The following is an 11,507-nucleotide window of genomic DNA, read 5'->3' as shown; positions in this document are numbered from 1 at the left end:
TCTTACTCTATCCTTCTCTCTATCCCTCTGTCTTCATCCCTCCCTCCTTCACTCTCTCTCTCCATCTCTCTTGTCATCCCTCCCTTCTTCTCTCCCTGTCTCCCTCTTTCTATCTCTCTCTTCATCCCTCCCTTGTTCTCTCCCTCACTCCATCTTTCACTATTCATCCCTCCCTCCTTCTCTCCCTCTCTCTCCCACTCTTTCTTATTCTCTCTCTCCCCCTTCTCTCTCTTTATCCCTCCCTCCTTCTCTACCTGTCTCCCTCACTCTATCTCTCTCTTCATCCCTCCCTTGTTCTCACCCTCACTCCATCTTTCACTATTCATCCCTCACTTGTTCTTTCCCCCTCTCTTTCTTACTCTATCCCTCTCTCCCCCTCCTCTCTCTCTATCTCTTGTCATCCCTCCCTTCTCCCTCTCTCCCCCTCCTCTCTCTCTCTCCATCTCTCTCTTCATCCCTCCCTCCTTCTTTTCCTGCCTCCCTCACTCTATCTGTCTCTTCATCCCTCCCTTGTTGTCTCCCTAACTCCATCTTTCACTATTCATCCCTCCCTCCCTCCTTCTCTCTATATCTCTCTTCTCCACTCTGTCTTATTCTCTCTCTCCCCCTTCCCTCCCTCTATCTCTCTTCATCCCTCCCTCTTTATCTTCCCTGTCTCCCTCACTTCATTTTTCTCTACTTCTCCTCATCCCTCCCTCCCTCTCTCTTCCCCCAGCTCTCTCTTACCCCCCCTTCTCCCTCTCTCCCCCTCCTCTCTCTCTCTCTCTCTCCCTCTCATATAAAACGTCCCCCCCCCTCCACTGACTCTCACATCTTCAAACTCCTCCGTCCTCGTCGCTGCGTCTCTGAACACCTGACCCTCCTGAAGGAGCTCTCTCGCCCCAGGACTCCCTCCCTCCCTCCCTCTCTCGCTCTTCACCTCCCTCTCTCGCTCTTCACCCCCCCCTCCAGTCGTTCTCTCGCTCTTCACCTCAGAGTCAGGAGGAGATTTTTCTCTGTGTTTTTTCTTCTTCTTGTTGTATTTTGCAGCTGAGCCGGTGGAGGACGGTTGGACGTGATGAGAGGAGCTTCTCCACCAGGAGGCATGAGCTCCACCTGCTTGTGGGCGGCGGCTCTGCTGCTGTCAATCATCTCTCTGGTGAGTGACACGTCAGTTTGATTTTGACCTTTTGGGGTTTTTTGTTCCTCTCGTATCTTCTCGGGTGTTTGCTCTCGTCTAGAAGAAGGAAAGTCCACAGACGTGTGGAAACAAGAATGAAAGATCACGTCAGTCGTAGTTTGATGATGTGAAAATCCTGAAGGAATCAAAGTGTAATGTTGTGTTTGTGCAGTTTCCTCTGAGTCTCCAGGTAGACTCACACGTGACAGGAGAGTCAGAGTTGTGTGTTTTTAATACACACACAAACGTACACGGACTTTTAACTGCTCCGAGCGACGACTCATTCAAATCTTTATGAATTAACAAATTCCTCAAACCCAGCGTCCCTGTCAGAGCATCCTGAGCCCGTTCTGACAAACGCAACACAACTCGGCGCCTCGACACTCGGTGACAACACAATTCTTTTAATCCTGGCAGAGACAGTCCCCCCCCCACCACCACCACCCCCCCACCCCCCCTCACCCTCAGATAAATCTGTCAACAAAGCAATCAAAGGCGAACAGGAGACACTCCTCTCGCCCCGAAACACACACACACAAAAAAAAAATATATAAATTCCATAAACTTAATCCCCACAAACTCGAACTCACCCTTAAAAAAAAAAAAAAAAGCTCCCGGGGCTTTTATCTGTGTTTAATTTGCATAGTGATGGAAAGAAGTCAATTACTATTAATTATTCTCTACAACTTAATACCCATTATCGAATTGAATTCAATGTCTTGAAAACCATAAACTCAATTTCACAGCTGACTAAGCACACTAATCATTTCACCCCCCCCCCCTCTACCCTACCCCCCCACCCACCACCACCACCACCACCTTTTCCTTTTTCCTTTTATTATGTTTTTTAAACGAAGCGTCTTCCGGCTCTGAAGGGAAACAAGGATTCTTTCGATTCCACGAGCAATAACATTAACAAACATGGATTCTCCTGTTGCCTCGGAATACAAACGCTCATTAAACCCTGTGTGTGTGTGTGTGAGTTGTGTGAGAGCATCATGGCGGATTGAGCATCACTTGATGGGTGTGTGTGTGTGTGTCTTTGTGTGTGTGTGTGTGTGTGTGTTTTTCCAGACCGGGCTGCCAAATTGCTTCGCTATGCTTTAATGGGATGATCATAATTGTTTGGTACTCGCTGCATCCTCAGCTTTCGCCTGCAGCTCCTTCAACAGATTGACAGACCCATGGGAACCTCACAAACTTATTTTGGCCGCCTTTGAACCAAGTCGTGTGTGAAATAATATGATTATGCGTTTCTCCTCTGGGTAAGAACTGGTGGCCAATATTTTTCTTTCTCCTCCCCTCCCCCCTCTCCTCTTCCTCCTCCTCCTTCCTCCTCATCTTCAAACTGCCCCTCTCTCTAATATCCCGCAGTCTGTCCACGCTCACTATTTATCCTCCTCACAAGTCACGGAGGATAATCGTGCCCCGGCCGCTCCGAGCGCCGCGGCGGCGAGAGCACTCGGCTCCATCCGCTGCTTCCTGTGATGTCTTGACACACTTTTTTGATTTGTCATCATCTCTGACCCCCCCCCCCCCTCAGGTGCCACTTTGATATCACTGCGAGAATACAGGCCCCGGACTCTTAGTGGGTGTCAAATGCCGCGTGGTTGATCCATCAGCTCAGCGACCGGGGGGGCTCACGAGGCCAGACAAGATAAATTCACTGTAAACGACGATGAGGATGATCGTCTCCCCAGAGCCTCGGCGCTCAGGACGCCATCAACACCGAGCAGCCTCCGTCTTTCTCTCTGTCGGACGCAGGGAAACCGGAGACGATGTTTCACGAACCCGTTGGAAATCACAAATTAGATTTTAAATAAGCTCGTAGCCTAAAGGTCACAGGTTCGATCCCCATCAGCCACTCGCTCTGGATCCAAACTCCTCCGACTCTCAGCCTCTCTGGGCTCTGAGATGATCCAGGAACAAACTAAACCAAGCTTTGAGTTCTTGAGCTGGTTCTGATCAAAGAGTTGAACTTTGACCTGAATAGTTTTTACACCACTGTACCACAATCAGTTATTTAATATTTTATTTTGTATTTATTCTAGGGCTGGGCAAGTTAACTCGTTTAATCGAGTTAACTCAAGTGATGAGTTAACTCGATTAATTATTTTATCTCCCATTAACTCAGGTTTGATTATTTATTGTTTTATTGTGAAAGTCAGGCTTTTATTTTGTGAAAGTCTGTTGCTGACTGCTGCAGAACAGGAAAAAAGAAAATAATTGGCGGATAAACAATCGAGTTAACTCATCACTTGAGTTAACTCGATTAAAACGAGTTCACTTGCCCAGCCCTAATTTATTCAGGTTAGGGTTTTGGTGATTTCATTATTGTTGTCTTCCATCGGTCATTCAAACGAAATACAAAAATTGGTAGAAAAACACCCATTGATTGAAGTGTGTTTTCTCCCTTCATTTATAGAAATTTACCACTGTATACAGTTAAACTATAGAAGTACATTGATGGGAATGTACACATGGAGAACATGCTCTTGTTATCTGACTTGTATTGATGACAAAGATCAACACATCCAGTTGTAAGATCGTTTTTCTGATCGGTCAGATTCCTGAACAAGCTTTGTTTACTTTTCTGATTTGCAGGAAGCTATCTTTACTTTTATATATTTTTTTAAATATTTTTTTCAGAGAGCTTCAGTTTAACACCTCCAATTTAAAAACCAAATAAATCCACACAACTGCCTTTTTTAAAGAAACATTTGCATTGTTGATTCCTCGTCGCTGCAGCTGAAGCATTCAATCAGTGCTGTAAAGAAGCCCCCCCCCGACCCAACCTGCCTCCCACCCGGTCCCTTTCTCTCCTCTCGCTCCGTTGTAACTACAAGTGTCGCATTCACAAATCCTGTCCACACGGAGCATCCAGCCAAATGAAAACCGACACACACTCTCATTCTTCCCTCAGCGCCGCTGGTTCTATTAAAGCTGGAATTTGTCGGGTTGCTGGCAGGTTCCGGGCCCATAGAATATCCTCCGAGCTCCGAGGGAAGCCGGGGGGTTGGTGGTGGGTTGGGGGGGGTTGTTTATCTTCCTGTTTCAAAGAGAGCGGACGCCTGCTTCTTATCGCGGTCTCACCGACGAGCAGATAGCATTTAGGTTTGTCCCAGCGCCTGCGTGTGTTTGCATCAGGCACCAGAGAGGTTTCCTGGAGGAGTTGTGCAGAGCGAAGCTGTTTGTGTTCTCTCTCTCCGAGGGGAACGGGCCTCAGGAACCGGACCTGGGAACAATATGAACCCAGTTCCATGAGGTGTGAGGGGAGTGGGAGACTCTGTTGGTGCAAACTGGAAACAGGAAGTTCAGGTCAAACTTAATTGTGTTTGTTTTGGGTAAAAAAACAATATAGGAACTTCATTAAAACCCAGGATTAGGATCTCTGCTGCTGCTGCTGCTTCTCCAGTCCCTGAACTTTAGTGTGATACTGAATCACCCGAGTCCTCATTAAAAGATGCTGATGACTAATATGTCTTTTACTTTTAATGTTATGTCGTTATAGGTTTTAAATTGAAAGTCGTTTCGAAAACATTAAATATTTACTGGGAATAAAAATACACAAAAATCATCCTTACGTGCAGATTTATTGAAACACTGAAAACTAATCTAATCTGCTTCAACGTGTTTGTGAGAGAAAAACTAAATGAATCTCCTAAATTTTGAAAACGCCACAAAGAAAAACACAAACAGTGGATTCATGAAAGATTTTGATTAAGAAAATAAGATTTCAAGGTCAAACTAATGAAATGACACATAGATCAGCTGCTTATTTCGTGGAATAAACCTCCACGTCTGCACGTTTTAACTAATTTTTCTCTTATATTCCATTACTTTCCACTTATTTCTTCACTAAAAGAGTTCCATATGTGGTCATGTTGATGGTGTGTGAGCTCAGTGTTTTTTAAACAGTGTTCTGAGGAATCAGATGAATCTGAGTGGTTTGTGAGGATTTGTTGACGATTTTAAAACAAAGAATTTGACCAAACTTTGAGAGTTTCGTCGCATAAAGACATGAATAGAAACAGCAAAAAGCTACCTGGAACCAAATTAATTCAAATAAATCGAAATAAAGAATTAATATGTATAAACGGGAACTTTATATTAACGCTCATTGTTTCCTATTTTAAATCTGGAAGACAGTGAAGATGAGATGTCGTCATTTACTCTTTGTTGGAGGCGGTTAAAGGTTCAGACTCTAATCAATAGACTTTCAACCAAAGTCAGTGAGAATCTCCCATCTGTGTGTATGTGTGTGTGTGTGTGTGTGTGTGTGTGTGTGTGTGTGTGTGTGTGTGTGTGTGTGTGTGTGTGTGTGTGTGTGTGTGTGTGTGTGTGTGTGTGTGTGTGTGCGTGTGTACATGTGTGCATGAAAGAGTGAGTGAGCGCGTGTGAAGAGAAGAAGAAGAAAAAATATGATGTGGAAGGAAAAGAAGACAACAAAGAAAAAGGAGATGTAGAAGATGAAAAAGAATAGTAAGAGGAAGATGGAAAAGAGGAAGTGGATGAAGAAGAAGGCGGAGAAGAAGAAGATGATCAAGAAAAAGAAGAAGAAGAGGAAGAAGAAGACGAAGAAGGAGAAGAGGAAGACATTGAAGATGAAGAAGAGATATGTGACAAATTGTCTTCACTAAATAAAGCATCAGATCAGAATATTTCTTTATCTGTTTTACACGACTGATCAGATATCAATAATATAACGTTTCCAACTATCGATAATTGATCGTTAACGAGCTGTTAATCCTTCAGGTGGTATTTGCTCCCCGGGGGGGGGGGGGTCTCAACAGTTAATAACGTGTCATGAACGATGTGTGATACATTCATTACAAAGTATTGTAATGAATGTATAATTGAAAAAGTTTAGTTGGTAAATTCTGGATAATGGTCCAAGTCGTTAACTCTTTATTTTCAGAACTAGTGAAATCAAATCAAACTTCACATCGTGATTAAATAAATTCCAATTAAGTGCAAATTAAATTTCACCTTTAGCCGACGACCACATTGTTTTCCCTGATTTAATATGATCCACCGCTGAGAGACTAATATCTGTTAAACCCAAACTTATCCACTGTCGACCTTTCAACGCCATGTTGGTTCTTCATCCAGGGACTCGTCCTCTTCTCCTCTTCCTCTCTCTTCTCCTCCTCTTCCTCTCTCTTCTTCTCCTCTTCCTCTCACCCTCCTCTCATCCCTCTCTCTCTCTCTCTCTGTGTTTGTGCTTCGCTCACGTTACTGACGCCAGCGCGAGGTAAACCTCGGCCCCCCCGAGCGTCGCTGCAGCCAGATCTGAACGCCGCTTTAGTCGGGACTGCCTCTGATCTGCCTAATCTCCCCGGGCTGGATTACAGGTTGGGTTCTAATCCGTGAAGTGGGGGGGGGGGGGGGGGGTCTGTGTGCTAGTCTCTAATCCAGGGACTGGCAGGTGCTTTGGATGAAAGCTAATTGCGTGTCACAGTTTGGTGGGGACGGACACAAACGCCGGTGACAACAGAGGTTCCACCAGGAGGAGTCGCTCGGACGCCGAGTGGGAACGCAGGTCACATGGGCGACGAGTCATCTTCATAATCTCGGTGGGAAATAATAAATAAATCTGATCCTAGTGACACGGAGATTATTCATCACTTAAAGCTGCAGGAAACTTTGTTGCTTTTCAAAACTCAGCGTTGATCCTAATTTACCGGTTGACAACGACAACGTTCTTCACGTTTACACCTTAAATCGCTGCACACACAGACACACACACACACACACACACACACACACACACACACACACACACACACACACACACACACTTAAACCAGCTCAGAGCAGTTTCCTAAAAGCCCTTCATCTGGTTTCAGGATCCCGTTGAGACTGAAACATCAGTAATTACTGCGGCAGCTGAACGATGTTTCCTTCTAACGACTCCGACTGGAAACAAATCATGAAAAATTAAATGGTTTGTATTGTGGGTCAAAGGTCATTTCAGGAGAGTTTGTTCTTTGATAACTCCTGAAAACACGTGGAAGTGAATTCACATTCAATGTCAATCAAAGGATCTGCTTTAAAAAAAATCCCTTTAACCAAATCCTGCACTTTTTCTTTCACACATATTATTTGAACCTTGAGTCATAAAAAGAAAATCTGATTAATCAGTAGGTTTCATTAGTTTTCATGTAGAGCTGTACAAATACTTCATAGTGTAGCTTTAATATGCTTCAAGGAAACTTTTTATCAATGCATATGTCCGGAAATTATATTTTACTTAATTATTTGTATTTATAATATATTAATTTAATTTATTATTTGTATTATTAATGGCAGAGATATGGATTTGGAGACGAAGAAATGTTATTGAGGCTAATTGATATTTTACCATTTCAAAACAAACTCTGTAACATTTAACAATAAACAACTAAATATATGCAGAATACAATATGATAAATATAGATAAATAAATAAACATATATATTACTACCTTATAGTGTGTTATTAAACCATTAATTCACTGTTTACATACTGTTTTTTAAATGCTAAACAAGGTTTAACTGTTAAAATGAACTCAGCTCCTGTGTTTCTCTGCAAAGATCCAATATTTTCTTCCATTATCACTTTTGAAATGAACAGAAATCATGTGAATCATGATCACACGGAGCCGCGCTGTCGCCTCAGCCTTGCAGCTCATTGGCTGACGGCCTACAGACACTATTTCACTGAACTTTTACATCCTAAGGAGCTTTATGTTTGACGGTAATGGAGCCGATAAATCGTGGACAGGAAGCCGCCCTCGTCCTCACGCCCACTTTATCTTTTCACGATACATCAGCACGCGGGCGACATGACAGGCGTGTGTTTCCAGCAGCGAGACAAAGGGAAGCTGTTCATTAATACAGTCAAACCTCTGCACGGGGGAGATACACATCTCTCCTGAACCTTGTCACCACAAACATTTCTCTGTGAAGGTCTCGCAGTTTTCTTTTTAATAACAGATTCAGCCGTGCTCAAAACTTCTTCTTGCTGTTTAAAAGGCTTCGGTCTGCGTGTGGTGTTTGAAGGAGACTCGGCCTCCGCTGCTGTTTCCAGAGAGGAGGACGGATCCAACGTCTCCACCGAGCCTCTAACGGCTCCTTCACATCGGGTCGTTCATCATCCGGGCCTCTTCCAAACAGCTGGAGGCCGTCTCTCCTCTCCTCCTCCTCCTCCTCCTCCTCCTCCTCCTCCTCCTCCTCCTCCTCCTCTGTGGAGTGCACCACGCCAACCTGCGCTCCAGGAGGAAGATCACAACTCTCACACGCACACCCTCAAGTATCACAATGTCACCCAGAGAACTTTGTGAATGAGAGAGGAGCTTATTTTCAGGGTATCGATCGCAGGGTGAAGGTAGAAAATATAAAAACGCTTTGGACCAGATAGATCTGCTGTCACGTCGCCCGGCCGCGGTTCGGACATCACTGTCACGGGCCTCTGTGGGGGGGCGGGGCGAGTCCTCGCTCCCTCATCTGTGTGATTGTTAGAGGAGAGACGCTGAATGAATCATCAATCATCCATTCAGGGCACATTCAGCAGGTAATAGTCTGCTGTTGCATCACGTCTGCGCCCGGGCAGCGCCTCGTTCATCTGGACGCGTGGCAGGAATCCCTTTCATCTTGATTAGGACGCCCGGGCACAGGACGGTTCACACACTGCGAGACTTAGTTACAGCATTAGCAGCGTCTCGTACAGGTGCTGACACGCCGCGGGACGGATAAATCATCTGCGCTCGTCGGCTTTGTCTCCTTGACACCAAGGAGACGCTGGAGTTTATTAGTCAGAAGGACGACAACAGAGGAGACACGAGGACAGGACGTCCAGCTGCACGGACGTCGTCCAGTTCTGCAACAAACAGAGTTTATGTTCACTGAGAAGTTTTGTTCATTTTATACAAAAAAACCTTGCAACTGAAATTGAGTTTTGAGAAAATTCATTGTTCGGGCAAATGAACAAAATACAGCCAACGCCGATAGTTTGACCTCAACAAGATGATATTTTTTTATCGGATTTACCCACGTTTAAATAACCTGGATAATCAAACTACGTTTAGTTTAAAGCAGGTATGAGGTTTGTGTCTCTCATTGGAATATTTATCTCCATCCAGGAGGTTTGTTTCTTCGTTGTTTGTGTGTTTGTTAGAGAGGTTACACAAAAATCACTGAACGGATTTCCATGAACCTTGGTGGAAAGATGTTGTTGATTTTAGAGATTTCAGGTTCAGTTCCTTTTACATTGCGAGAGTCATTTTTCCAAAATGTAATTTGTTTCCTAGGGATCTTGATAATGAAAAGAGATCCTCGTCCTCGTGCTCTCATAACTCCAGATAAAATGTACAGATGCTCCTCAGATTGAGTCCCATCCGTGTGATTGTCTGTAAATACGGGTTTAGAGTGTTGCTCTTTCCAGTTTGAATGTTCCCTCTTTTCACTGGGTTCTTTGTGTCTCTGCTCCTTCAGGTCACCGGCGCCGGGTCACCGAGTTCAGGAAGCTCGGACTTAAGAGGAAGCTCGAAATCCAAAGCGAAGACGTACTGGAGCGAAAGCAGCAAGGCCGTCTCCATCAGCCGCCTGCTCTCCCAGACGCTCTACGACAAGGAGAACTTCACCTCCCTGGACCTGAGCTACGGAGACTCCTTCTCCAGACAGGAGCAGTGGAACTGGCTCCACAACGCCTCCAACCCCCGGGACCCTCGGCCCAGGACGAAGAGGAGGCCCATCGTCAAGACCGGCAAGTTCAAGAAGATGTTCGGCTGGGGCGACTTCCACTCCAACATCAAGACGGTGAAGCTCAACCTCCTCATCACCGGCAAGATCGTGGATCACGGCAACGGGACCTTCAGCGTCTACTTCCGCCACAACTCCACCGGTCAGGGCAACGTGTCCGTGGGTCTGGTTCCTCCCACCAGGGCTGTGGAGTTCCAGGTGCAGCAGCATCAGCAGTACCAGCAGAACCAGCACAACCAGCAGAACCAGCACAACCAGCAGAACCAGCACCACCAGCAGCAGCAGCAGCAGCAGCAGCAGCAGCAGACGGCCCTGGAGACCAAGCTGTTCAACTGCCGGGTGGAGTACGAGAAGGTGGAGAAGGGCACCAGGAACTCGCTGTGCGCCCACGACCCGTCTCAGAGCTGCCCCCAGGAGCAGACCCAGAGCCACGTGTCCTGGCTCTGCTCCAAGCCCTTCAAGGTCATCTGCATCTTCATCAACTTCTACAGCACCGACTACAAGCTGGTGCAGAAGGTGTGTCCGGACTACAACTACCACAGCGACACCCCCTACCTCCCCACCGGCTGAGGGTGTGAAACCCCCACCCCCACCCACCCCACTCCCCCCCGTAGAGACAGGTCGGTCGGGTCCTGAGCGAGCGGGTCAGATGATTTGAACAGAAGGTGGAGTCGGGACACTACTTCACAGTTGAAACGTTGACAGGTTTTATTACAGCTAACACGTCTGAGACGGATCCAACTCCAGGGAACCCCCCCCCCCCCGACCCGGGGTCACGCTGGGAGACGTCCCCGGCTCTATACCACACACAGCTGCTTATACATCGAAAGGAAATCCTCAAGCCAACCGTAAAAATATGCTGATTGTCTTTATGTAAATATGGTGGATTCCACACAAAGACCTGAGAACAGTTTCATTAATGTTTTCTCCCGCTTTCTCTCGTTGTTTATTACGTTGATCGTGTGTTTCCCGTCTCAATCAAGCTTCTCCGTCTTTTCCAATCAGTCTCTGGTAATCACTGCAAACACCTAAATGTCAATGCAAATACGAAGAATCTGTCAGTTTGCATTAGAGGACGTAATGGGAAAAGCAAACCTTTCTGGAGTGGTGTTGTTTTTGCTGCCGTGTGATTGTTTAGAATGAATATTCCTCTCTGCTGTTGTCGTTGGAGTCGTCCACGTACGTGCATGATCAGAATGTGGTAAACAGCTGAAAAACAATCCATCTGTCACGAGTTATCCTTCATCGAGCCTCAGACGTCACCGGAGAACAAGAACAAGACAAAAAAAAATAAAAAGAGAGACTTCTGTTTTAATTCTGTGTTATGTGTCAACGCTCGTTAGGCCGTGGGAGGAGCCCAGTCAACGAAACCAGTCGAGGGTTCCAGTCGAACACGAGCAAGAAAATAAAGATTTTAAAGATGCAGACGACAGAAATACAGACGATCATTTCTCTGCATTGCATTTAAAAAACAAATTCTGGTGTTTTGTCTTAGATTTAGACATTTAGACTCTTATTTTTGTGAGTTTACAGTACAAGACAGTTTTGGATGCAGCTCAATCACACGACTGAATGTTATTCTAGCTCATTCCCATCATACTAGGTTC

General features: G+C 45.5%; 1 protein-coding gene across 1 annotated transcript; it reads left to right on the top strand.

The window, feature by feature from the left end:
- Positions 1–1,057: 1,057 nt before the first annotated feature.
- Positions 1,058–10,470, top strand: LOC133014624 (neurexophilin-1-like). Its single transcript, XM_061081887.1, has 2 exons — positions 1,058–1,138; positions 9,634–10,470. The coding sequence occupies exons 1-2, from the start codon at positions 1,058–1,060 to the stop codon at positions 10,468–10,470; spliced, it is 918 nt and encodes a 305-aa protein (XP_060937870.1).
- The last annotated feature ends 1,037 nt before the right edge of the window (positions 10,471–11,507 follow it).

This window comes from Limanda limanda, chromosome 11 (genome assembly GCF_963576545.1).
Source record: "Limanda limanda chromosome 11, fLimLim1.1, whole genome shotgun sequence".
Lineage (NCBI taxonomy): Eukaryota > Metazoa > Chordata > Actinopteri > Pleuronectiformes > Pleuronectidae > Limanda > Limanda limanda.
This window is presented reverse-complemented; position numbering and strand designations above follow the sequence as displayed.

What these genes read in the sequence shown, in the direction of transcription:
- LOC133014624 (XM_061081887.1), top strand. Translation starts at nt 1,058, where the DNA reads ATGAGAGGAGCTTCTCCACCAGGAGGCATGAGCTCCACCTGCTTGTGG. An exon ending in TGCTGTCAATCATCTCTCTG is followed by an intron (nt 1,139 to 9,633) that starts GTGAGTGACACG and finishes CTGCTCCTTCAG; the next exon opens with GTCACCGGCGCCGGGTCACC.